This window comes from Sorex fumeus, unplaced genomic scaffold (assembly GCF_029834395.1).
Source record: "Sorex fumeus unplaced genomic scaffold, SorFum_2.1 ptg000073l, whole genome shotgun sequence".
Lineage (NCBI taxonomy): Eukaryota > Metazoa > Chordata > Mammalia > Eulipotyphla > Soricidae > Sorex > Sorex fumeus.
This window is the reverse complement of record NW_026606130.1, coordinates 18,779,633-18,806,997: the sequence shown is the minus strand read 5'-3', so window position 1 is coordinate 18,806,997 and position 27,365 is coordinate 18,779,633. Positions and strand designations below refer to the sequence as shown.

The 27,365-nt window shown below is 38.5% G+C and overlaps 1 protein-coding gene and 1 pseudogene across 1 annotated transcript in view; one reads left to right on the top strand and one right to left on the bottom strand.

Moving 5' to 3' along the window:
* The window catches only part of WNK3 (WNK lysine deficient protein kinase 3), a 298,017-nt gene that overhangs the window by 202,581 nt on the left and 68,071 nt on the right, over positions 1 to 27,365 (bottom strand). Inside the window, exons 3-6 of the mRNA XM_056129973.1 lie at positions 9,510 to 9,682; positions 7,876 to 8,096; positions 7,255 to 7,412; positions 2,441 to 2,529 (exon numbers count right to left, since the gene is read on the bottom strand). Of these exons, the coding sequence (XP_055985948.1) occupies positions 2,441 to 2,529; positions 7,255 to 7,412; positions 7,876 to 8,096; positions 9,510 to 9,682 (641 nt within the window). The remainder of the gene's footprint in view (positions 1 to 2,440; positions 2,530 to 7,254; positions 7,413 to 7,875; positions 8,097 to 9,509; positions 9,683 to 27,365) is intronic.
* Positions 22,143 to 23,126, top strand: LOC130038056 (glyceraldehyde-3-phosphate dehydrogenase-like; annotated as a pseudogene).

The window sequence follows — 27,365 nt, the reverse complement described above, 5'->3', positions numbered from 1 at the left end:
GAGTGGAAGGCAAGGGATCAAGATGACAATAGCTGGAAATGATCATACTGGACAATAACTGATTGTTAAAAATAGGTAAAGGGATATAAATGACAGCCTTTCAGTATCTGCATTGCAACCACAATGCCCAAAAGGGCGAGAGAGAGACAGAGAGAGAGACAGAGAGAGAGAGAGAGGAGAGACAGAGAGAGAGAGGAGAGACAGAGAGAGAAGAAAAGTGTCTACCACAGAGGCAGACTGGGAGGGTGAGGGTTGATGAGAGGGAAACTAAGGACACTGCTGCTAGGAAATGTTCACTGGTGGAGGGATGGGTGTTGGAACAATGTATGATTGAAACCTAATCATGAACAGCTTTGTAAGTGTCTACCTCCCAGTGGTTCAAAATTAAAATCTTAAAAATTAAAATTAAAAAAATTATACAATAAAGTTCATGGCATTCCTATATACAAATAATAAAATAGAAGAGATACTTTTAAAAAAATCACATCACATCTGTGTCTCAGAAAATCAAGTACTTTGGGGGCTGGAGTGATAGTACAGAGGGTAGGGTATTTGCCTTGCATGCAGCAGCCAACCCAGGTTTGATTCCCAACATCCCATATGTTCCCCTGAGCATCGCCAGGAGTAATTCTTGAGTGCAGAGCCAGAAGTAACCCCTGAGCATTGCTGGGTGTGACCCAAAAAGAAAAAAAAGTACTTTGTAACAAGCTTAACTAAGGATGTGAAAGACCTATAAAAAGAAAATTACAAACAGTACTTCAACAAATGAAAGAGGACATGAGGAAATAGTAACACACAACCTGCTCATGGATTGGGAGAATTAATATCATCAAAATGGCAATATTCCCAGAGTATTATACAGATTCAATGCACTCCTTACAAGGAAAGCCATGCTATTTTTTTAAATAAATAGATCAAACCTCCTCAAATTCAAATGGAACAATAACTCACCACACCCCAAATTACTGAGTCAGTTCTGGGTAAAAGGAGATGGGAGGCATCACTTTTCCCAACTTTAATCTGTAGTACAAAATGGTAGTAATTAAAACAACATGGTATTGGAATAAAGACTGACCCTTAGATCAATAGACTAGACCTGTATATCCTGAAAAAGACTCTCAGGGATATGATCAGTTAATCTTCAGTAAAGAATAAAAAAAAATGAAGTGTGGCAAGGAATACCTCTTCAACAAGTGGTTTTGAAAAAAAATTGATCAGCTACACTCAAAGACTTAATGCAGTACTCTTTCTACTGCCTGTATAAAAATTCAATCATAATGGATTAAAGACCTTAATATAAGACCTGAATTCATAAGGTACATAGAGGAAAACCTAAGCAGAACTCTCCATGACAATGAAGCTAAAGGCATCTTCAAGGGTGAAACATCAATGACCAAGAAATTGGGAGAAAAATTAAACACATGGGACAACATTAAACGAAAAAGCTTCTGCACTTCAAAGGAAACAATGACCAGAATACAAAGACAGCCTATAGAATGAAAAACATTATTTACCCAACACTCATCTGATAAGGGGTTAATATCTAAAATATATAAGACACTGGTACTGTCCTCCCGTTGTTCATCAATTTTGCTCGAGCGGGCCCAGTAACGTCTCCATTTTTTTTGAGACTTGTTACTACTGTGTTTGGCATATTGAATACGTCACAGGTAGCTTGTCAGGCTCTGCTGTGCAGGCGAGATACTCTCGGTAGCTTGCCGGGCTCTCCGAGAGGGGTGGAGGAATCAAACCCGGCTCGACCGGGCTCGCTGCATGCAAGGCAAATGCCCTACCTCTGTGCTATCACTCCAGCCCAAGAAGGTAAAATTCAAAAGAGTAGTCCACCAATTTAAGTAAGTCTGTGGCAAAATTAACATTAAAGGGAAATATAGGCTCATACTAAAAGAAGTTAGGCCACAAAAATTAATAAAAGTAAATTTAGAATGTTATCTCTTGTACAAAAAGGGCTGACTTCACCATTACTTCACCATTAAGAACAAATGACACACAGTCAAGCAAAGCAACCTCTGCTGGGGGTAGGGTGGGGTGAGGAGGTGGGGGTGCTGATTCTTTTTAAACTACATAAAAAACCATTTAAGTGCTTACCTGAAGGTGACAGTGTAGAAGCTCTCTACTATCAACTGTTAGAAGCAAGTTAATTTGGGGAGTGGGGAGGGGGCACTGACTGTTAAACTGATGGCTGAAGGTGATTAAAGATTGTTGTTACAATAAACAAACGTAATTCAAATGTCAGTTCAAGTAAAACAGCACAATATCTAAATGGCAAACAAGATGCACTGATAAATTTTACTCTAGATAGTCTGGTTAAATTTCTACTGAAGTCACGCCCAGTATAATTCAAAGGTCAGGAAATAACCCAATGCAAGATAAAGGAAAAATGCATCCATGAATAATATCATTTCACTGTATTTGTACCCACCTAGAAGATTTGTTTTGTCGAATACATCCTTCAATGATTTCTTTCACTTCAGGATCAGTGACTTTATTGAAACTGGCAGGCTTTATTCCCTATGAGAAAAAATCATTGCTAGTTACAAATTAAATAATCAAACGTGAAAGTTAGTCATCAACATGTTTACTTATCAAAATAATTTTTACCATTAAGCATATTAAAAATTTCCCTGAGATAAGTATATCACATAGCATAAGTCTAATAATTATTGACAAGGATTTTGTAACAGGTCTATAAATAAGTGAAAAATTAAAGCCAATCTAATTTTGAATATCAAAGGCAAAATTGCATAAACTGTGTGATATATACACTAATATGCAGAAACTAAAAAGCTCTCAAAGAAATAATAGGGATATTTTCATTCTTTAACATTAAGTTGGGAAAAACAGGAAAATTGAGTATGACCTTAATTAGCAAAATATGTTTTTGAAATTAGAAAATTAATCAGTATCATGGGGCCAAGAGTGATAGTACAATGGGTAGGGCATTTGCCTTGCACGCAACCAATCTGGGTTCAATTCCCAGCATCCAAAAATGGTTCCCTGAGCCCACCGGGAGTGATCTTTGAGCACAGAGTCAGGAGTAATCCCTGAGCACTGTTAGGTATGACCCCAAAACAAGTACATTTTTAAAAAGAAAAAAGTCTGTATTTGAAAATCTAAATAGGGCTTCTCTTATCACACATTCCAAATCAAAGTACTTCCAGTACTATGTTCCTATAATAACTGTTACCTGCCTAAATTTATTTTTTATTCCACTACCATACATTTGTGAATTTTATATTAAAAAATTGGCTGGAGCAATAGCATAGGGAATAGGGTGTTTGCCTTGCATGCCACTGACTGGGGTTCGATTCCTCAGACCCTCTTGGAGAGCCTGGCAAGTTACCAAGAGTATCTCGCCCACACAGCAAAGCCTGACAAGCTACCCGTGACATATTTGATATGCCAAAAACAGTATCAACAAGTCTCACAATTTGTTGTTGGACATTACTGGTGCCCGCTCGAGCAAACTGATGAACAACCGGAGGACAGTGCCACACTACAGTGCTATATTTAAAAATAATACAAGATCATTATGGTTATTTAATAGAAAACGAGAATTAAGCGAGAATCTGAAATATAAAATGACAATCTATGAAACAGTTTTGGATCTATCACATTGCAGAATATAGAATCAGAAAACCCAGAATCATGTAGAGCTGATCCTTTAACAGCACAATGGTTCGAAGCTTCAAACTTCACCCCAATATAGCCAAAAAATCATGTATAACTCTGATTCTTCCAAAACTTAACTAACAGCCTATTAACCAACTTTACCAATAAAAGCAATTAATGATTTGTACATCTATTACAAACTGTATTTTTTTCTTGGTTTGGCGCCACACCCAGCAGTGCTCAGGCAGCTATGAGGTGCTAGAGATTGAACCCTGGCTCAATCAAGTATACTTTGCATACTTTGGCATGCAAAGTATGTCCTCTAGCCCCTATATATCATACTCTTCAACTACCAGCCCCTTAAATTACATTTTTAAAAAATCAGAGAAAGAATTACTAAGAAAAACAATAAATAAAATAAAATACATTTAAGTACTGTACTACAAGATATAATTATAATTGCTAAATTTTTCTTAACTGACAATGGCATCATGGTTGGTCTACAATTGTACACATAATTTCTGAGAAATTTTAACTTTTTAAGATATTTGTATATATATTTATTAGTAAATAAAAGGGACTACTGCCTATATATACTTTTTGTATTCATTACATTTAACTTTTCCTTAACTTTTAATCTTTCTAGGCTATGCAGTTCATCTGTGTATTTAAAAATTGTTAAATTCTCCAAAACAAGTTCCAATATAATTTATTGAAAGAAATCCCCATATAAGTGGACCTGTATGGTACAAATCCATGTTTTACAAATCCATACTAGACAAATCTGATGAAATTAGCAGTTAAATATGGACCCCAAATTCAAGAAAATTTAATATACAGAGAAATCTGAATTTTGGCAGGGCTTTTTTTGTGCTTTTGATATATAGGTGCCATTTTAAAAATGGAGTTATGCCTTTCAAGTAATGGAAAAGACCTCTTCCCACCTTTCCACTATCTCTTACCCATTTCCAAGTTTAAGAAATTACTGTACTTCTCTGTTTCTAGGTGAAAATAATTAAGAAGCTACCCCTTGCAAAGTAATATTATTGGTTAACCAATACTTGCACTCCAACCAAAAATGATATTCTAGTTATCTCCTCTTCACAGCATTAGGTTACAAAATTTTTTTAACATAAAAATAGAATGATGAAGAAATGCTTAACAAAAATAGAATGCATAAGAAATACTAACTAATCAACACCATCTTCAACAAAGTTCCATTTTGTCAACCTTTTTTATCTCCCTACCCACATACCTTTTTTCCCTTGGAATATGTTGAAACAAAACCTAGACATCATGTCATTTCACCCATAAATTCTCCAGTATATATCTGTAATTGGTATCATGTCATCATTTCACCTAAAATAATTATCAAAAATTCCTTAATATCTAACATCCAGTTTATACTCAAATTTCCCAAATTTTCTAAATGTCTTCTTATATTTGTTTTGTTCAAGTCAGGATCCATAAAGGCTCATTCATAATATGTGTCACTGGAGATGACTCATTACATCTCACAAAAGCCATGAAAAATTAAATTACTTGAACTTAAGGGGCTGGGGTGATAGTACAGTGGGCAGGGCATTTGCCCTGAACGCAGCTGACCTGGGTTTGATTTCTCCGTCCCTCTCGGAAAGCCCAGCAAGCTACCAAGAGTATCGCACCCACACAGAAGAGCCTGGCAAGCTCCCAGTGGCGTATTTGATATGCCAAAAACATTAACAACAAGTCTCACTTTGTGTTCCTGGAGCGAGCAGATCCCATTGGGCTACGCTAATATGCAACAGGAACAAATGGAGAAGTTACTGGTGCCCACTCGAGCAAATCGATGAACAATGGGATGACAGTGATACAGGGTTACTTGAACTTAAAATTTAATATATAAGAGGGCAAGGTAAAAATTACTCAAAACATCACTTAACAATTATTTTATATTTTAGTATTATGTTCTTGGAGTTGTTTACTCCTAATATTTATGTAGAGTGGTAATATTATATAATAAGTACCACCATACATCCTCTCACAAATCTGCATTCAGTGCAATTATATTTGTGACTTGAAATCAATACTTCAAGAATACTTAAACCAAGAAAATCAGCAAATGCTATAAATTATAGGGTTTCTTTTTTTGGCTTTTTGGGTCACTCCCGGCAATGCTCATGGGTTACTCCTAGCTCTGCACTCAGGAATCACTTCTGGTGGTGCTGAGGAGTTCATATGGGATGGTGGGGATTGAACCCAGGCCGGCCACATGCAAGGCAAATGCCCTACCCTCTGTACTACTGCTCCGGCCCCTAGTTTTTATTTTTAAGAAAATAAGTTGTTAAACATTTTTTAGCTTATTACAGTATTTTAATAACTTACATTCTATGATAGTTCCTCCCACTTATTTTGAACTTCAGATCTATTAGAAAAATTAAGTAATTTGTCCTAATACTTCCATATTTTGTCCCATATTATGAATATTTGCCATATTTATTATTTTATCTCCCTAAACAAGCTTCTCCAATCAAAGTAATATGGAGTTAAAATCCATGAATTTTAAAAAAGTCCAAAAATATTAGTAGCAATATGACCTTGACCAAGTCAAAACCTTTGATTCTTAGTCTCCATCTTCTATAAATAAACTGATAATTGTACCATTTTCTGGGGATATAAAGATGAAAGGCTGTATCATGGAATATGCATTTTTAAATATATGTATTAGAATCAGTTACCTAAGACATTCCTAAAAATTTCATTTCTAAGACAACTCAATATGAAATAGACCTCTTCCACAAAATACTAATGCTTTGGCTATAAGTGCCTAACATCCTTTTCTATAACCTTATTATCTTTATTTGTGTATATGCCTGACTAAAAATCCAGGGGCAGCAACAAATCTTACTTATCTTTGCATTCCTAACACATTCCTAAAAAGTTTCTAACACACACAAAAAAACTACTCATAGCAGGGAATCAAATATTGTACCTGTTGAACTATATTCTTATTTTTTTTTCAAAACCAGGCTTTTAGTTGTGGAAGAAAACCTTTAAAACCATTTAATCACTCTATGTTATTCAGTTTTGGGCTGGAGCAATTAGCACAGCAGTAGGAAGTTTGCCTTGTGCGGGGCTGGCCTGGCCGAGCCAGGTTCAATTCCTCCGACCCTCTCAGAGAGCCGGGCAAGCTACGGAGAGTATCTCATCCACACAGCAGAGCCTGGCAAGCGCCCCATGACGTATTCAATATGCCAAACACAGTAACAACAAGTCTCTCAATGGAGTTGTTACTGGGCTCACTCAAGCAAATCGATGAACAACAGGAGGACAGTGCTACAATGCAGTGCTATGTTATTCAGTTTTAGAAAATAAGATCCAACTAACAATAAATTTAAAAATTCTTTATAAGCAAATATATCTCAACTATTTATCAATTTCATCTCCTCCTAATATAAAAAAGTCATTTATGAGTCAAATAGCATACAGTTATACAGCATAAATATAAAATTTCCTTCATTAAAATAATGGTAAATTTAGTACTGCCATAGAAAAGTAAATCCAAATTCGGTATGACTTCATTTTACCAACTACAATATGAAATGTGGCAATTTTTGAAGTAAAAAGAATAAAAGCAATACCTACACTGGTTACTTTACGGTATATTTGAGCTGCATTCTGGCACTCAGAATAGGGGTACTCTGAAGTTGCCATTTCCAGCATACACATTCCAAAAGCATAAACATCTACAGATTCATCATAGTGCTCTTCATACATTTCCGGGGCCATAAACTCAGGAGTTCCTACAAAATAAAACAAATGCATGTTTGAACAAAATGTAATCACCAAGATCACATTCCCTTTGCCCTAGGATTATCTGCTCCCCAAATGTGTCTTAAAAATATAAAATGTGAAAGGCTTAATTTATCTCTATAAATCTCTTTAAGTTTTCTTCAAATTTTATATAATAAAGGATAATTTGTAATGTTAAAGATGAAATGATTACTAAAATTTTTTCTTTATTTCTCTTTTATGTACTCCAACTTCCATATTAAATTGGTAAAACCTTTATCTAAAATACACAGAATTATTCAAAACTCTTAAATATGTTCAACAAAAGAAACACACTCATAATGTCGCTGAAATTAAATGACATTTCAAAGCAAAATAAAATTCCAGGTCAGGGTTCAGCTAAACCCTATACTAGACATATACAATTAACAAATCTCTCTTTACCCAAACAATAGTCTATAAAATGTTAATCACCAATAACACTCTTAGCAAACGATGTACGCATTAAAGTGGCTAGTCCTAGATCACCAATCTTCACAGATCCAGTGGGTCCCGTGATGAAAATATTGTCACACTTCAGATCCCGATGAATAATAGGAGGAGTCCGAGTGTGCAAGAACTGCAACCCCTTTAAAATCTGCCTGCACCAGCTCCGTAAGACCTTTGGTTTCATGACTTTAAATCGTTTTAAGTACCTATACAAAAATAAGACCATATATAAATCAACATATTTAGTTGATTATATGAGTACTATCAAGGTAAATTATGTAGGTCAGCTGATATGACATGTATCACAATTGCCACCACAAAGTTATTTTCTATCATCTGTTATGGTTAAAGTTTTTTATAGCTGAGGACTTATTTTTAGTGAACAAATTCTAGGCAAGTTTAGCATCTGAAATTCAAAACAAGAATTATTCTACATATAAGTGAACTTCTGTGGCAAGACATCACAACTTAAAAAGTCCTTCCCTCCTTCGTAACTGCTTATAAAGTTATTAGTTTACCTATATATAATTTTAGTCTAAAGATTCTAAGAGAGGAAAAGTAATACCCTATATTTGAAATAAGCAATTATACTACCAAATGAAATACTGTAGTAAGAAACTATATTTATACAGTATCATTCACTATATAACATAACCATAGCATAATCTTTTATAAAATGACATTTTGTCTATGATTTCTAATTTTATTTTATCTACTGTTTATTAATTCACCGTGAATCAACTAGTTATTCATGATTGGGTTTCAGGAATACAACAGCCAACCCCTCAGCAGTGTCCACATTCTTCTACCAATGGTCCCTCCTTTATTTCCTTCCCACCCACCCACCTGTCTACATGATGCCTTTCTTTTTATAACTTTTGCCACTTGGTTTACAGTACTGGTGCCAATTGGGTTTCATGCATAACTTTTTAGTACCTTTCAATTCCCTTTGCTTCCTCCCTGTTGATCACGTCCCTCCTCCATTGTTGTTTTCCCTTCTATTCAATCTCCCTACCTTCCCACTCCCCAAAGTGGCATGCTTCCTAATGAAGATATGATTTCTAATTTTAAAATTTAATGTTGACTCACAAATATTAAAATTGTAACATTGTACATTCTAGCAAATTTCATTATAACCTAGTCTTTTTTATACTTTTAATTCATTTGTAGTTCATTTTTATATATAAATCTAATTTTTTGTCCAAATAATGACCAGTTGTCCCTATACCAGATTATTTATCTCCCTTCATGTTGTTGTTATTCATATTACGACCAGGAACTGCAGACACTTGATTTTAGTGCGCACATATTCAGTCACAGTGTGCCTGAAGTCATACACTTTTTGTTGTGGACATGGTGATCACAAATAGTGTACTGAGGCAGCAGATGCCATGTAGGGCAATAAAAGACATTGACCATCTCGCCTCACACCTGCAAAACAGGTACTCTATCACTGGTCCATCCCTGGCCACTCATCATCCTAATTTTTTAACACAATTTTAAATAGTTACTAGAATCAAATTCTATATATTCAGTACTGTAATTTTATAAATGACATTTATAACTCTTAAAAACTATTCCCAAATAACATTCTATTAGCACTATCATAGTCAACTTACGTCTTTAAGGTTCCTGATGTCATAAGTTCAGTGACTAATACAATACATTTCTTTCCTTTTAATACAGACTCCCAGGAATCATAAAATCGAACTATATTAGGATGCTGGAGACCCTTTAGCATCTCTGCTTCTTCCTTGAATCTCTGCTGCTCAGCTTTGGTTAATTTCCGATCCTAAAATGGATAAACAAATTCTAAATTGAAGTCTAGTAGTTTTCATGCATATTTCTAACATCAATCAAATGAGACCTTGATCTTATCTATTTTTATTTTTGTCAAACAAATTCTTTTCTGAGGATCTATATAATCCTTTTTAGTGACTTAAGATATTTTTTCACATAGCAGTTGTCACATTTCATTACTATGTAATAAATCTACCTGCACAGGGTCAGAGGTATAGCTGAGTGGTCTGAGCACATGTTTTGCATGCAGGAGGCCCAGGTTCAATCCCCAGCACTGTATGGTCCCATAAGCACCTCTGGGAGCAACCACAAACAGTGCAGAGAATAGTCATTAAGCACTGTTGGATATGGTTCCAAAACCACATACACACAAAGCAACAATAAACCTACCTGCATAATAAATAAATACTTTAAAAAACATTATCATGTATGTTAACTAAGCTTTTTGTGGTAATCATTTCCAAATGCATACATTTGTCAAATCATTATGTGCACATCTTTTTTCATACACTTTAATTATGTCTTACTGAAACTAGAAAATAATTAAAAATAAAAATTTTTACCACCAAAACAATTTCACATACTAAGAAAAAGTAAAACTCAGAGATAATAGGAAATATTCCCTAAGAAATCCCTGAATTTCCACATCTAAAGGTTTCATGTCATGTTAGGAATAATCAGAATGTTGTCACCTAGGGGCTGGAGTGACAGCACAGCAGGTAGGGCATTTGCTATGCACGTGGTCAACCCAGGTTCAATCCCTGGTTCTCCATATCACCTCCCAAGGACAGAGTAAGCCCTGAATACCACTGGTATGGCCAAAAAAACCCCAAAATGTTGTCACTTAGACAATTAGTCTGGTTAAGTATCTGAATTTCAAGCATATTTTCAGAAAGAAATGTCTAATTACCAACTACTAAAAGACTGTCAAACAAGCATCGAACCTTTAATTGGTGAAACCAAATACTGTAAGTCAAAAGATCAATGTTTACAGAATTCTGACTTACAACTATGACTCTAAAATTCTTAATAAGGACAAATGACAATCAAGTTTGTATGAGATAAATACACATTGCTCCATGAAGCCAAGGGAATAGAAAACATACTGTATCATAAACTTTTTCTGAAAATATTACTCCAGAAATTCAATACAAATGTGGCCAACAGAGAAAACAGAGGTTAGGAAGACTGGTCAATGGTTAGATCTAACTACAAATGTATGTGTGTGGCTAAGGGTAGGTAAGATAGAGAAGAGACCAGTATCACAATAATAGCTGAGAATGATCATGCTGGACCAGAACTGAGCGGTAAAAGTAGGGAAAGGCATATTCTTGATAGCATTTCAGTGTGATTTTTGCAAACCACAACACCCAAAAGGAGAGAGAGAGCAAGATAGAGACAAAGAGAGAGAGAAAGAGAGAGAGAACAAAAGTGCCTGCCACAAAGGCAGGTAGGGGAGTGGGTAGGGGGGTGATGGCAGGGAACCTGGGACACTGGTACTGGGAAATATATGTACACTGGTGGAGGGATGGATGTTGGAATGGGTATGGCTGAAATACAATCATGAACAGTTTTGTAAGGGTCTATCTCACAGTGATTCAATTAAAAAGTTAAAAAATATAATGTAGCCAAATAAAATTAGAAATAATTATGTGGCATATGCTATATACTAAAAATTTTCCAATATACCATACTTAAGAGTCAAGCCTATGGCTAATGTAATTGGCAAAGCTAAACTTTCCAAACAGTGACATGAAGCTATGTAAAACAAAAAGAACAATTGATTCAAACAGGTACCACCCGGCGCCTAGGGCCAGGAACTCTTTCTGGGCATGCGCAGCTAGCGTGATCTCCTAGAACAGCCAGTTTTCCCCCTTGATCTGCGTGGGACAGGAACTGAGGAACATCTCGCAGAAACAAAGCTGAACAGCTCCGGGCATTCTCTCCTCATTCAAACAGGTACCGCCCAGCGCCCAGGGCCAGGGACTCTTTCTGGGCATGCGCAGCTAGCTTGATCCTCTAGAACAGCCGTTTTCCCCCTTGATCTGTGCGGGAAGGGAACTGAGGCACATCTTGTGTAACCAAAGCTGATGGGCTGCGGGCGTTCTCTCCTCATTCAAACAGGTACCGCCCGGTGCCCAGTGCTGGGTAACCCTTTCCAGGGCCAAAGCCGCATTAGCAGCCGCAAATTATTCTCCCACTACATATCCCATAGGAACCATAAGTTACCCTCTTAGATAGAACCTTCTCTAGGTTAGCTCAACCACTAGAAACACATTAGCCAGTAACTCGTTAAGCCTATCTCAATTCATTCTGCATATCAAGCAGAATAGTAACAGTGAACGTGAAGGTCTAAACCACACTGGTCACAATGGTAAAGCAACAAAAAAGCCACAGAGTGGCAGGATATATTAGAAAATTGAACCCAACATTCTGCTGCCTCCAAGAAACACATCTTAATAGTCAAAGCAAACACAGGCTCAGAGTCAAAGGCTGGAAAGCAATCTGACAGGCAAACAGCTCCCATAAAAAAAAGCTGGGGTAGCCATCCTAATATCAGACCACATCTATTTCAGAGTGAAGAAGGTCACAAGAGACAGTGAATGCTATTTCTTATTGATCAAAGGATCTGTACAACAGGAAGAACTTACTAAATGTATATGCACCTAATGAGGGATCAGCAAAGTACTTAAAACAACTACTCATAGATTTGGAGAAAGACATCAATAGCAACACAATACTAGTGGGAGAATTCAACACCGCTTTATCACCTCTTGATAGATCAACCAGACTCAAGCTTAGTAAGGACATACTTCATCTGAGGGAAACAATGGAAGAAAGGGACTTAGTAGATATATACAGGACACTTCATCCTCAAAAAGCTGAATACACATTCTTCTCAAGAGTACATGAAAAATTCTCTAAGATACACCACATACTGAGCCAGAAAACATACCTCCATAAAATTAAGAATATAGAGATTGTATCAACAATCTTCTCAGACCATAATGTGCTGAAATTAGAAGAAAATTACACACAAAAACAGAAAACTAAATCAAACACCTGGAAATTAAAAAGTGTGCTATTGAACAACGAGTGGCTTAGAAAGGAAATCAAAGAGGAAATCAAAAGATTCCTAGAAATGAATGAAAATGAGGTCACGAGTTACCAAAATTTATGGGACACAGCAAAACCTGTGTTAAGAGAAAAGTTTATAGCTCTATAAGCATTTCTCCGGAAGGAGGAGCGAGTCCACATAAATAACCTAACCTCACAACTTAAGAGCTTGGAGAAGGATCAACAAAAGGAGCACAACCCGAACAGGAAGAAGGAAATAATAAAATTCAGAACAGAGATTAACGAGATGGAAACCCAAAAAAGAATTCGAAAGATCAATGAAACCAAGAGCGGTTTCTTCAAGAAAATTAACAAGATCGATAAGACTCTAGCAAAACTCACAAAGAAAGGGAGAGAGAAAACCCTAATAAACTGAATCAGAAATGAAAAGGGGGTCATTACAACAGAAACTACAGAAATTCAAAGGATCCTCAGGGAGTACTTTGAGACACTTTATGCCACGGAACATGAAAATCTCGAGGAAATGGATAAATTCCTAGACTCCTACAGACTCCCAAGGCTGAACCAAGAAGACCTGGAATACCTGAACAGACCTATCACCATCAAGGAATTGCAAAAAGTCTCCCCAAGCACAGAAGTCCCGGCCCGGATGGATTCACTAGTGAATTCTTCCAAATCTTTAAAGAGGACTTACTCCCAATTCTCTTTAAGCTTTTCCACGAAATTGAAATATCAAAAACACTTCCAAACAGTTTCTATGAAGCAAATATTACCCTGATACCAAAAGCAGACAGAGATACCACAAAGAAAGAGAATTACAGGCCAATATCCCTGATGAACACAGATGCAAAGATCCTCAACAAACTACTAGCAAATAGAATCCAACGACTCATCAAAAAGATCATATACCATGACCAAGTAGGATTCATCCCAGGGATGCAAGAATGGTTTAACGTTTGGAAATCAATCAACATAATCCATCATATCAACAAAAGAAAAGATAAAAAGCATATGATCATATCAAAAGATGCAGAGAAAGCATTTGACAAGATCCAGCACCTCTTTATGATGAAAACCCTAGCCAAAACAGGTATAGGGGGTCTTTCCTCAACATAGTTAAAACCATCTACCACAAGCCTACAGCAAGCATCATCCTCAATGGGGAAAAACTGAGAGCCGTCCCTCCAAGATCAGGGAGGAGACAAGTATGCTCACTCTCTCCAATGCTGTTCAATATAGTACTGGAAGTACTTGTAATAGCGATCAGGCAAGAAAAAGATATTAAGAGCATCCAGGTAGGAAAGGAAGAAATCAAGCTCTCACTATTCGCAGATGATATGATACTGTACTTAGAGAACCCTATAACCTCCACCAAGAAACTCCTAGAAACAATACACTTGTATAGTAAAGTTGCAGGCTATAAAGTCAATACCCAAAAGTCCATGGCTTTCCTATACACAGTGAGAGAGAAGAAAGTGACATGAAAAAAACAATCCCGTTCACAATTGTGCCCCAGAAAATCAAGTACATAGGAATCAGCTTAACTAAAGAAGTAGAGGACCTGTACAAAGAAAACTACAAAACACTGCTTCAGGAAATAAAAGAGGACACAAGGAAATGGGAAGATATCCCCTGCTCATGGGTCAGGAGAGTTAACATTGTCAAAATGGCAATACTTCCCAAAGCATTGTACGAATTCAATGCAATCCCTATAAGGATACCCATGACATTCTTCAAAAAAAAAATGGAGCAAACACTCCTGAAATTCATATGGAACAATAAGCCCCCACAAATAGCTAAAGCAATTCTTGGGAAAAAGAAAATGGGAGGAATCAACCTCCCTAACTTCAAACTCTACTACAAAGCAGTAATAATTAAAACAGCATGGTACTGGAACAAAAGCAGAGCTGCAGACCAGTGGAACAGGGTAGAATACACGGACATCTCCCCTAAACCATGTGATCATCTAATCTTTGATAAAGGTGCAAGAAATGTGAAGTGGAGTAACGAAAGCCTTTTTAACAAATTGTGCTGGCAAAACTGGATGGCTACCTGCAAAAAAATGGGCTCAGAACTCTGCATAACACCATGTACAAAAGTAAGATCAAAATGGATTAAAGATCTCAACATCAGACCGGAAACCATAAGGTACATTGAAGACAAAGTTGGCAAAACCCTCCATGACATTGAAGCTAATGGTATCTTCAAAGATGTCATGCCACTGGCCGAGCAAGTGAAAACAGAGATAGATAAATGGGACTATCTTAAATAAGAACCTTCTGCACCTCAAAAGAAACAGTGACCAAAATACAAAGACAGTTTACAGAACGGGAAAGTATATTCGCTGAATACACATCTGACAAGGGGTTTATATCAAGGATATACAAAGTACTGGTTGAACTCCACAAAAGGCAAATATCCATCCCCATAAAAAAGTGGGGCAATGAAATGAACAGAAACTTCCTAAAAGAAGAAATCCGAATGGCAAAAAAGCACATGAGAAAATGCTCTACAACATAAATCATCAGGGAGATGCAGATCAAAACCACAATGAGATACCATCTCATACCTCAGAGACTGGCCCACATCCAAAAGAACAAAAGCAACCGATGCTGGCACGGATGTGGCGAGAAAGGGACACTCCTTCACTGTTGGTGGGAATGCCAACTGTTTCAGCCCTTTAGGAAAACAGTATGGACGATTCTCAAAAACTTAGAAATTGAGCTCTCATTTGACTCAGCAATACCACTCCTGGGAATATATCCCAGAGAGGCAAAAATGTATAGTCGAAGTGGCATCTGCACTTGTTTGTTCATTGCAACACTCTTTACAATAGCCAGAATCTGTAAAAAACCTGAGTGCCGAAGAACAGATGAGTGGTTAAAAAAACTTTGGTACATCTACACAATGGAGTACTATGTAGCTGTTAGAAAAAATGAAGTCATGAAATTTACATACAAGTGGTACTACAAGGAAAGTATACTAAGCGAAATGAGTCAGAAAGAGAGGGATAGAAATAAAAAGATTGCATTCATCTGTGGGACATAAAGTAACATAATAGAAAATTAATACCCAAGAATAGCCGTGATCAGTACCAGGAGGATTACTCCATGGCTTAGAGGCCAGCTGGGCATTCTAGGGGAAAGGGCAGCTCAGATAGAGTAGGGAGCACCAAATAAAGGGTGTTGAGAGGATCCTCCCAGGATGGGAGATGCATGTTGAAAGTAGACTATGGACCGAACATGATTGCCACTCAATGCCTCTTTTGCAGACCACAACACCCAAAAGGAGAGAGAAAACAAAAGGGAATGGCCTGCCATAGAGGCAGGGTGGGATGTGGGGGATGGGGGTGGGAGGGATACTGGGATCCATGGTGGTGGAAAATGGGTACTGGTGGAGGGATGGTTATTTGATCATTGTATAACTGAAACCCAAGCACAAAAATTTGTAAGTGTACAACTGTATCTCATGGTGTTTCACTAATAAAAAAAAATTAAAGACTAAAAATAAATAAATAAATAAATAAAAAGAGGGAGCGATAGCACAGCAGAAGGGTGTTTGCCTTACATGGGGCCAACATGGGCAATCCAAGTTCGATTCCTCCACCCCTCTCGGAGAGCCTGGCAAGCTACCGAGAGTATCTCGCCCACACAACAGAGCCTGCCAAGGTACCCATGACGTAATCGATATGCCAAACACAGTAACAACAAGTCTCATGATGGAGACGTTACTGGGCCCTCTCGAGCAAATCAATGAACAATGGGAGGACCATAATTCATGATTCATTCAAATAAAAAGATCAATTTAATAAACGTGTGCTGGTGTGATAGTACCATAGACAGGCAGCCTGCCTTGCTTGATCCCTGGCACCCCATATGGTCCCCAGTGTCTTGCCAAGAGTGCACCCTTAATGCAGAGTCAGAAACAGACACTAAGAACCAACAGATATGGCAAAAAATCCATAAACAGACTAGATATGTGGCTCAGCAGTAGATCACTTGCTTTATTTATGATAGGCCCTGGATTGAAGTCTCAGCACCATTGTAGCACTGTAGCACTGTCCTCCCATTGTTCATCAATTTGCTCGAGTGGTCACCAGTAACATCTCCATTGTGAGTCTTGTTGTTACTGTTTTTGGCACATCGAATATGTCACGGGTAACTTGCCAGGCTTTGCCGCAAGGGCAGAATACTCTTGGTACCTTGCCGGGCTCTCTGAGAGGGGCAGAGAAATCGAACCCAGGTTGGCTGCGTGCAAGGCAAACGCCCTACCTGCTATGATATTGCTTCGGCCCCTCGGCACCATTAAATAATAATATAAGGGGAGACAAAGAGAGAGTACAGCAAGCAAAGCATTTATCTTATATGTATCTGACCACAGTTTGATCCCCAAACCTCATGTGGTCCCTTATGCACTACAGGAGTAATCACTGGGTAAAGATGCAGGAATAAACACTGAGCACCACTGGAAGTGCCTCTCCTAGAAAACTTAAAATATAGATAAAATTCTAAAATCTATTAAAGGAACATAACCAGAAAACATGGCAGAATAAACCACACAAGAGGAAAAAAAAACCTTCACTCACAATTAGAAACCAACCAAACTAAACAGCTCCATCACCAGAGGGTACTTAAAACAGAGGGTACATTAATCTGCCTTTGTTTGTCTGTTTCTGGGCCACACCAGTGGCACTCAGGGATCACTCCTGGCTGGGATCGAAGGATCATATGTAGTAACAAGGATCAAACTTGGGTTAGCAAGATGCAAGGCAAGGCCTACCAACTGTACTCTCTCTCTGGTCATGGACCTACATTTGAAAGTGATAAACAAAACCACCTTCAGAGTCATAGCAGTAGCGACAGTGGTACTAAAGTAGAGAGAAATTACAGCAAAGATTAATGACCAAGGAAGTGGAAAACCTGTATTTTGGGGAACTCCATCTCTAAATCCCCTTCATAAAGGCAGAGATTCGCACAACCTCCCAAAACTGGATGCTGTGACCAGGCATTGAAATTCCCCTTCCACCTCCCTTCAGTGGCATGGTCTTTGAAAATCAATGGAAGTCTATCTTGAAAACAAGCTACTATAGGTGCAGATATCTGCAGCTGGGCCAGGAACAGTATCTGGAATCATGGACTCTTGTGCTTACAATAATAATAAATGGTCAGATGACAGTGGATCAAATCACCAGAGAGAGGGGAAACAGCAAGGAATTCTATATTCAAACTGACTGATTCCACATAAGCACTATTATTTACTGAAGAAAATTACCCCCGACTGGACTCTCTTTCCCATACACCATGGTCCTGAAAAACAAAAGTGAATTCCAAAACAAGAGCCACATGCTCTTGGGGGATTGGGGATTGGAGAGGGTAAAAACCATAAAGATAAAATCCTATGTTAGAATAATATTTTTTTAGAAATCAGCCTGAACCACTTAGAAATGAACAGTCAATGGGGCTGGAGAGCTAGAACAGTGGGTAGGGCACTTGCCTTCAACACAGCTGACCCCAGTTCAATTCCAGGCAATTCTATATGGTCCCCTGAATCTGCCAGGAGTTATCCTGGCACAGCTAGGACTAAGCCCTGAGCACCGCTTGGTGTGGCCCCAAAATACTAAGAAAATATATTGAAAAAAATCAACAAAAGCAGTAAAAAAAACAAGGAACAAAATATTCATTAACTATGAAAGGAAATGCAGAAAACAAAGACACTGTTTTTTATAAATAAAATTGTTGTAATTTAGGCAACATGATTACAATATTATTAACTTTCATGATCTTGATTTACAGAGTTTCTGTACTTTCACCACCACCAGAGAGTCCAAGATCATCGATCACTTTTTTTTGCGGGGGAGGGCATTTTAAAAATATTTTTATTTAATTATTTTAATTGAATCACAGTCAGATACATAGTTACAAAGTTCTTCATAATTGGGTTTCAGTCATATAATGTTTCAATACCTGTCCCGTCACCAGTGTACATTTCCCACCACCAATGTCCCCAATTTCCTTTCTACCCTGCACCCCTTCTCCTGTCTCTATGGTAAGGATCTCTCTCTCTCTCAACCTCCCTCCCTCCTCCTTTTCCCTCGCTCCCTCCTTTCCCCTACCCCCTCCATGTCCCTCTCCCTCCCTCTGGGCATTATGATTTGCAATACAGATACTGAAAGGTTATCAGGTATATCCCTTTACCTACTTTCAATCCTCAGTTCCAGTCCAACGTGATCATTTCCAGCTATTATTGTCATACTGGTCCCTTCTCTACCCTAACTGCCCTTTAACCCCCAAACACTTGTGGCAAGTTTCTATTTCTTTCTTTCTTTCTTTCTTTCTTTCTTTCTTTCTTTCTTTCTTTCTTTTCCTTTTCTTTTTTTTTTCTTTTTTGGGTCACACCCAGCAATGCGCTGGAGTTATTACTGGCTCATGCACTCAGGAATTACTCCTGAAGGTGCTCGGGGGACCATATAGGATGCTTGGAATCAAAACCGGGTTGGCTGCGTGCAAGGCAAACGCCTTACCCGCAGTGCTATTGCTCCAGCCCCAAGTTTCTGACTCTTGACCAGTCCTTCTGGCCCCTGTTTTCCCTGGACTTGGATATTAGTCTCATACTATTTTTCATATCCCACAAATGAATGCAGTCATTTTATATCTGTCCTTTTCCTTCTGACTCATTTTGCTCAGCATGATATGGCCATCCATTTATAACCAAATTTCATCACTTCATTTTTCCTAATTGCTGTGTTTTATTCCATTGTATAAATGTACCATAGTTTCTTATCCAGTCATCTGTTCTGGGGAACTCGGGTTGTTTATAGATTCTGACTATTGTGAATAGTGCTCCAATGAACATACAAGTGCAGTAGGCATTTCTACTGTGTGTTTTTGGGCCCCCAAAGTACACTCCCATTAGTAGTATTTCTGGATCTCTACCACTGTTTTTATGTCACTTTTGATTCACCTCTTCTTACTTGCTTGAAAATATGATGTAGTAATCAAAGGTCAAGGTTTATTTATTTTTATTGTAGTCTACCAGAAAAGGGGCCTAAGTACAGGGGTAAGGTCTTGTACATGGCTGACTGAGATTCAATTCCCAACACCTGTATGGTTTCCCAAGCCCAGCAGGAGTGATCACTGAATCAAGAGTAAGTCCTGAGCACAGTCGAATGTGTCCACAAAACAAACAAAACTAAAAAGACAAAACCAAAAAGAATTCTTCACCAAACAAATGGTGGACATAAATAAAACTCCAGAGATACACAAAAATGAAACAAAAACTTCTATGGAAAGCAAAGCAAGCAGGCTTGATCTTACTTTTCAAATTTATTGTTTTATTACCTCCTCCCCTATTCCCTTTGTTGTTGCTGCTGCTGCTTTTTCTGCAGTGACCATGTGCTCATACATTTCTTTAAGCTGTGGTACTCCCTGGGGACCACAGACGAGATTCTGCTGCTTGCATCAGACACATTGCTTAGCGAGAATAACATTCCTTTAGTTTCAGTTTTGTACATATGCTCACTGGAGTGAGTACTCTTAATTGAGACACAAAAGTAATTGTTCTGATGCTCACCAGGGGTCACTGCTGTACTCATACAACTACTTAGCACTTCCTAAACTCTGACATTCATACCTTCTCTTAGTGTTGGTGCTTCCTGGGGTTGCACCATTTTTTTGTGATGCTTATACACACCTGGCTAAGATGTTGCCAGAAACTTCTTGTGGCATTGGAGATTATAAATAGAGCTGTCTGAACCACACTCAGCATATGTGGGACACTGGTTATTTGAACCTATGACCACATGCTTGCTAGAGATGCACTCTAAGCCAATGTGCTATTTTTCTAGATCCAACCCCATCTGTTGAAGGAAAGAATCTGTCTATTCAGTCTTTTGTGACTCTATAATATTTCAAAATAATTTCATATTCATAAAAATGTCATTAGAGACTACTCATCCATAAAAAAGATGAAACAATTACCTTTGTGACAAAATGGTTGCAACCTGAGGTTATATTATGCTAAGTGAAATAAGTAAGGTAGTGAGTCAAAGACAATTACCAAATACCTACATTCATATGTAGAATACAAATCACTAAAGCAAATGAAATGGGGGAGAAAAAACTAAATCCTATACTCACTGAAATCTATGGTGGTAACTGGAAGAAAAGAGAGAAAGGAGCAGTTTTGGTGGTATGATAAACTGAAAAGTGTGGAAAATCTCAGACACAGGATAATTATCACAACATTCTGAGGTTATAACAAAAACTGACACACCAACAGAACAAAAAGGAGGACAAAGAAATAAACCCAAACATATAAAGACAGCAAAATTACAACAAAGGAGCAAAAGACATCCAATGAAGAAAGGGAAGTTTCATCAATAAATGGTTCTGGGGAAGTGAAGTCACATGTAAAAACAAAAGAGAAAAGAAACTAGATCATTAGTTTATATAAATGTACAAACTAACTCAAAATGGATTAAAAATTTGGATATAAGAACTGAAACCACAAAGTATATAGGAAAAACCATGTGAAACAATCATGGACATCAATCACAGAGCTGTCTTGGGAATGGGAACCCTGCTCCAATAGAAAAGGAAATAAAAGCAAAAAGAAATGAGTATCATCAACTGAAAAAGGGTTCATACAATAAAGAGAAACTGCACAACTGAAAAGGCAACTCAGTGACAGAAAGAGGGCAAGAAAGATAGTACAGCGGGTGGGGTGCTTGCTTTGCATGTAACCAACACAGGCTCAATCTCTGGCATCCCATGAGCACCACCAGGAGTAATGTATACCCATACACACACACACACACACACACACACACACACACACACACATATATATATATATATTAGCACGGAAGGTCAACCAGAAACAACATATTAGTAACCTCTTATACAAAGACATAATGGTGAAATACAACAATCTTCAAATGCTTTCCTCTAAGGAAACTTCTTTGGATCATTTTTAGCAGATTATTCATAACAAGCAATACAAAATAACTTATTTAGTATGTGCTTTGGGGGTAGGTTTGGGTGGTGTTGAGAAAATTCAAAATAATGGTGGGATAGTATAATGGTGTTGGGATTGGTGCTGGAATATTGAATGTAATAAATTATTGTGAACAACTTGAAAAATTAAAATAAATTTTAAAAAGACTTCACACCTGCCCTACATCAAAAAGATCAGAAACAATACACATTATGGAGGGGGCAAAGAAAACTCTTGTACACTGTTGTTAGATATATAAATTGGTTCGGCTACAATGGAAAATGATAGAGATTCCTTTAAAATTTCAAAGTGGTTCTCTGTTCCTCCCCATTCAACAGAAGCTGTCTCTTCTTGTACATCCCTAAGACACAACGGTGAAGATCAGAGTGAACAGATTTGGCCATATTGGCCATCTGGTGACCATGGTCGCCTTTAACTCTGGCAAAGTAGAAAATGCGACCATTAATAACCCTTTCATTGACCTTACTTACATGGTCTACATGTTCCAGTAGGATTCCAACCCACAGCAAGTTCAATGGCACAGTCAAGGCCAAGAACGGGAAGCTAATTATCAATGGAAAGCCCGTCTTCATCTTCAAGGTGTGAGATCCCACTGACATCAAATGGGATGAGGCTGGTGCAGAATATATTGTGGACTCCACTGGGGTCTTTACTACCATGGAGAAGACTTGGGCCCAATTCAAAGATTCTTTGCCAAAAGAATCATCTCCACCAGCCCCCTCTGTCAACACCCCCATGTTTGTGATGTGTGTGAACCATGAAAAGTAGGACAATTCCTTCAAGACTGTCAGCAACACTTCGTGCACCACCAACTGTTTGGCCTCAAGGTCATCAATGACAACTTTGGCATCGTGGAGGGGCTCATGACCACAGTCCATGCCATCACAGCCACCCAGAAGACTGTGGACAGCCACTCTGGTAAACTCTGGCATGACATCCAAGTGACAGCCCAGAACATCATCCCAGTTGCCACTGCCACTGCCAAGGCCATGGGGAAGGTCATCCCAGAGCTGAACAGAAAGCTGACCTGCATGGCCTCTGTGTCCCCACCTACAACGTGTGGGTCATGGACCTGTTGTGGTGCCTGGAGAAAGCTGCCAAATATGACATCGAGAAAGTGGTGAAACAGGCCTCACAGGGACTCCTCTGAGCATCCTGGACTACACCGAGAACCAGGTTGTCTCCTGCAACTTTAACAGTGATACCCACTCCTCCACCTATGATGCTGGGGCTCCAACTGTCCTCAACAACAACTTGTTAATCTCCTTTCCTGGTATGACAATGAGTTTCACTACAGCAATAGGGTGGTCAACCTCATGGTCTACATGGCCTCCAAGGAGTAAGCACCCCTCCTCTCCCAAAATGACCAGTCCCAGCAAGAGCACCCCCAGCAAGAGGAAGAGAAAGGCCCTTGGCTGCAGGGGAGTCCGTTCCTCACTCATCCAAAGCACCGAGAATCTCCTAACCTCGAGTTTCCATCCCAGACCCCCTGAAGAAGGGGAGGGGCTTAGGGATCCCCACGTTGTCATATACCATCAATAAAGTACACTGCACCCCACAAAAAAAATCAAAAAGTAAGGCACTAAAAGAGAGTACAGGATGTAAGGCTTTGGTTCTGCATGTGGCTGACCCTGGATGGATCTAAGCCACACTCTGTCTCCCATAGCACAACCAGGAGTGATCCCTAAGAGGGCAATTGCCTTGCATGCAGATGACCTAGGTTTGATCCCCAGCATACCATATGGTTTCATGAGCACTGCCAGAAGTAATTCCTCAATACAAAGCCAGGACTAACCCTCAAGCATCACTGCATGTGATCCAAAAAACCAAAAAAAAAGGGGGGGAGTGACTCCTGAGCACAGAGCCAATAAAAAGCCCTGAGCAAGGCACAGTATGGCCCAAGATCTAGCCCCCAACCCAAATTCAAAATTGAAATAACACATTTCCCAGCAATCAGACTCATAGAGATCTATCCAAAGGTCTGAAAATACTACTTCAAAAAGACATATTCATACCTATGTGAATGTGTTCAGCATTACTCATAGTAGCAAAGACACAAAAACAACCAGCAATAGATACTAACTCAAAAAGTTCTATACACTTGCTTGAAGAGATATTTCAGGAGGAAAGGTGCTTTCCATGCAAGCAACTGACCTAGGGCCAATCCCTGGCACCACATATGGTTTCCTGAGCAGTATCAGGAATGATTCCTTAGCACTGAGCAAGGTACAAGCTCTAAGCACTGTCTGATCCAAGCCCCACCCTCCCCAAAAAGAAGCACATACTCAATGAAATACTACCTGGCCATTCAAAAAGATTACATCTTGACTCCTTGCATCAATGTGCATGGAATTTAGGATGAAGATTTTACACATATCACAGCGGGTAGGGCGTTCGCCTTACAAGCGGCCAACATGGCCGACCCGAGTTCGATTCCTCCGCCCCTCTCGGAGAGCCCGGCAAGCTACTGAGAGTATTCGATATGCCAGACACAGTAACAACAAAGTCTCCAATGGAGACGTTACTGGGCCCGCTCGAGCAAATCGACGATCAACGGGAGGGCCTTTACCTTTACCTTACCTAGTATTAGAAACCAATAGTAAATCAATAAAGTTCTAATAAAATATAATGGAGAACATAAAATAAAAAACCATTTTTCTTGGACTGGAAGTAGCAAGAGAAATGTGAATGACAAACAGAACTCTTTTAAATTTTGATGATGGTAAGGGATAATCAATCATGCTTGTTAAGAAATTTCAGGTCCGATGGAGAGTATCATGCTAAGTGAAATGAGTCAGAAAGGGAGGGACAGACATAAAAGGACTTCACTCACTTGTGGAGTATAAAACGACATAACATGAGGATGACACATAAGGATAATAGATACACGGGCCAGGAAGACTGCTCCATAGCTGGAAGCCTGCCTCATGAGCAAAGGAGAGAAGGCAGCCAGAAAAGAGAAGGGTTCACTAAGAAAATGATGGCTTGAGGAACTGGTCAGGATGAGAGATGTGTGCTGAAAGTAGATAATGGACCAAACATGATAACCTCTCAGTATCTGCATTGCAAACCATAAAGCCCAAAAGTAGAGAGACAATATGGGGAATATTGTCTGCCATGGAGGTAGGAGGAGGTTGGGAAAGAGGGGGGTATACCGGGGATATTGGTGGTGGGGAATGTGCACTGGTGGAGGGAGGGGTGTTTGATCATCGTGTGATTGTAACCCAAACATGAAAGCTTGTAACGATTTCACGGTGATTCAGTAAAATTTAAAAAAAAAAAAGGAATTTCAGGTCTAACTCTTTGTATTTCATGACAATTGGCCACATAGTAAAATTAATTCCCCCTCTTTAAATACCACAAACATGAAAAAGATACATAAATAAATCCACAGTAGTGATAAATGAGAAGGATTCAAACAAAACCTTCTTTCTAGAACAAATTAATACACTTTGATAGAATACACTGCACTACACTGTCCTCCCGTTGTTCATCGATTTTGCTCGAGCGGGCCCAGTAACGTCTCCATTGTGAGACTTCTTGTTACTGTGTTTGGCATATTGAATACTCTCGGTAGCTTGCCAGGCTCTCCGAGAGGGGCAGAGGAATCGAACCCAGCTCTGCCGGGCTAGTTGCGTGCAAGGCAAACGCCCTACCGCTGTGCTATCACTCCAGCCCAGAATATATCTTTATAAAACTCAAGAGAGTAAAGGCAACCAACCAAACTTGATAAAAGCAAAAATTTTCCATTTAGGAGGACTTTTGTCGTTGTTGCTGTATGAGGATTCAAAATAGGGCCAGGAAGATGACTAAAGCAGTGGAACGCATGATTTATACGCAGAAAAAATGGTTCAATCCTCAGCAATGTATAGGTTCCCAGGTACCACACCTAAACACTTCGGGGTATCGTCCAAAACCCCACTAAAAGATTTAATACTAGTTAACTAAATCTGATATAAACTAATGTTAGTACAATAAAACTGTCTTAAAGATTTCATAACCCTCAGAGTACAGTCCATCTTTCATTTTTGGTTATTCACTTATTGCTTCATGTGTACAAGGAAATTTCTGTTCTAGTAGGATTTTGAGAATCTCACACTAGAATAGATACAGCAAGAGTAGACATCTTTGCATTGGTTTGGGGGGAGGAAGGGTTGGGGTTTTACTTTTGTTTTGGGGTCATACCCAGTGATACTCAGGGGTTACTCCTGGCTCTACACACAGGAATCACTCCTGGTGAGCTCAGGGGACCATATGAGGTGCTGGGGATCAAACCCAGGTTGGCTGTGTGCAAAGCAGCCCACTGTACTATCTCTTTGGCCTCCAATGTTGAATTTCTTTATACATGTTAGTTGCACTTATTGAAATTATCATTTTCTTCTATACTTTGCTTATACATCAAATTATTTCCAAATGTTCTGCAATCCCTGGTTTCTAGAAAATTCCGTATAGTTATCATGTGTTATCTTTTTTACATACACACATATACATTTACACATATATACATATAGCTGGGTTCAATGTGCTATTGTTAGGATAAAACAAAAAACATTCTGTTTGGGGGCCACAACCAACAGAGATGCTCAGGGTTTCCTCTTGGTTCTGCACTCAGGAATTATTCCTGACAGTGCTCAGGGGACCATATGGGATGTCACGGAGCAAACCTAGGTTGGCCATGTGCAAGGCAAGCACACTACCTGCTCTGGTCCTATATTGAACAATTTTTATCAACATTCATGAGGGATACTGGTTTGTAGTTTTGTTGCATTATCTATATCTTGCTTTGTTATCAAGTGGCGGGGATCTGCCTTGATTCATGATCAGTGGTCACTGGGTTTTGTTTTGAAAAAGTGAGTATAAAAAAGTAAAGGCCCCATTCCACTTTATCATCTAATACTTTCTTATTTTCTTCCTAGTGTTCTTAAGAGTCTGTATGTCAGTGTCGGGAGGCAGGGGGAGTTTCCCAGGATCAACCCTCACTTATGTGAAGCATGTGCTCTGCCACTGAGCTACAATCTTGGCCCACCTCAGGGGACTTCCAAGATATTAGGAGAGATTTTTCTAGGTACAATATTCTATCAGCAGCTGGAAGAGATAAAGTGACTTCTTTTACAATGTTTGTACTATTTATTTAATGAATTTTGCTAAAAGACCTACAGCAATTAGAAAATATTAGTATAATCATTACCACCTTTTATTGTATTTAAATAAAACTTTCAATGGCATGGTTTATAATGTTTCCTGAGTTTTGGTTTTAATTTTGAAACCAAAGTATGCCTAAGTAATTGCATTATATTTCTACTTTACTTTTATCTTTAAGTAGAAGTGGCAGCTGTATTTTATCAACGCAGCAACTATTGATATGATCATATGTTTTATTGATAGGCTCCGGATACAGAATTCTCTGAAAAATCTTAAAACAAGTGTACATAGTTACAGTAAATGATTTTTTGATCTACTAAAAGTTTGACTTGCTAATATTTTACTATGAATTTTAACATCTATATTAACAAGTGACATGACCGTTTTCTTTTTTGTATAAAAATTTAATATTAAGATTTTCTGGTGCAGGGGCCACAGAC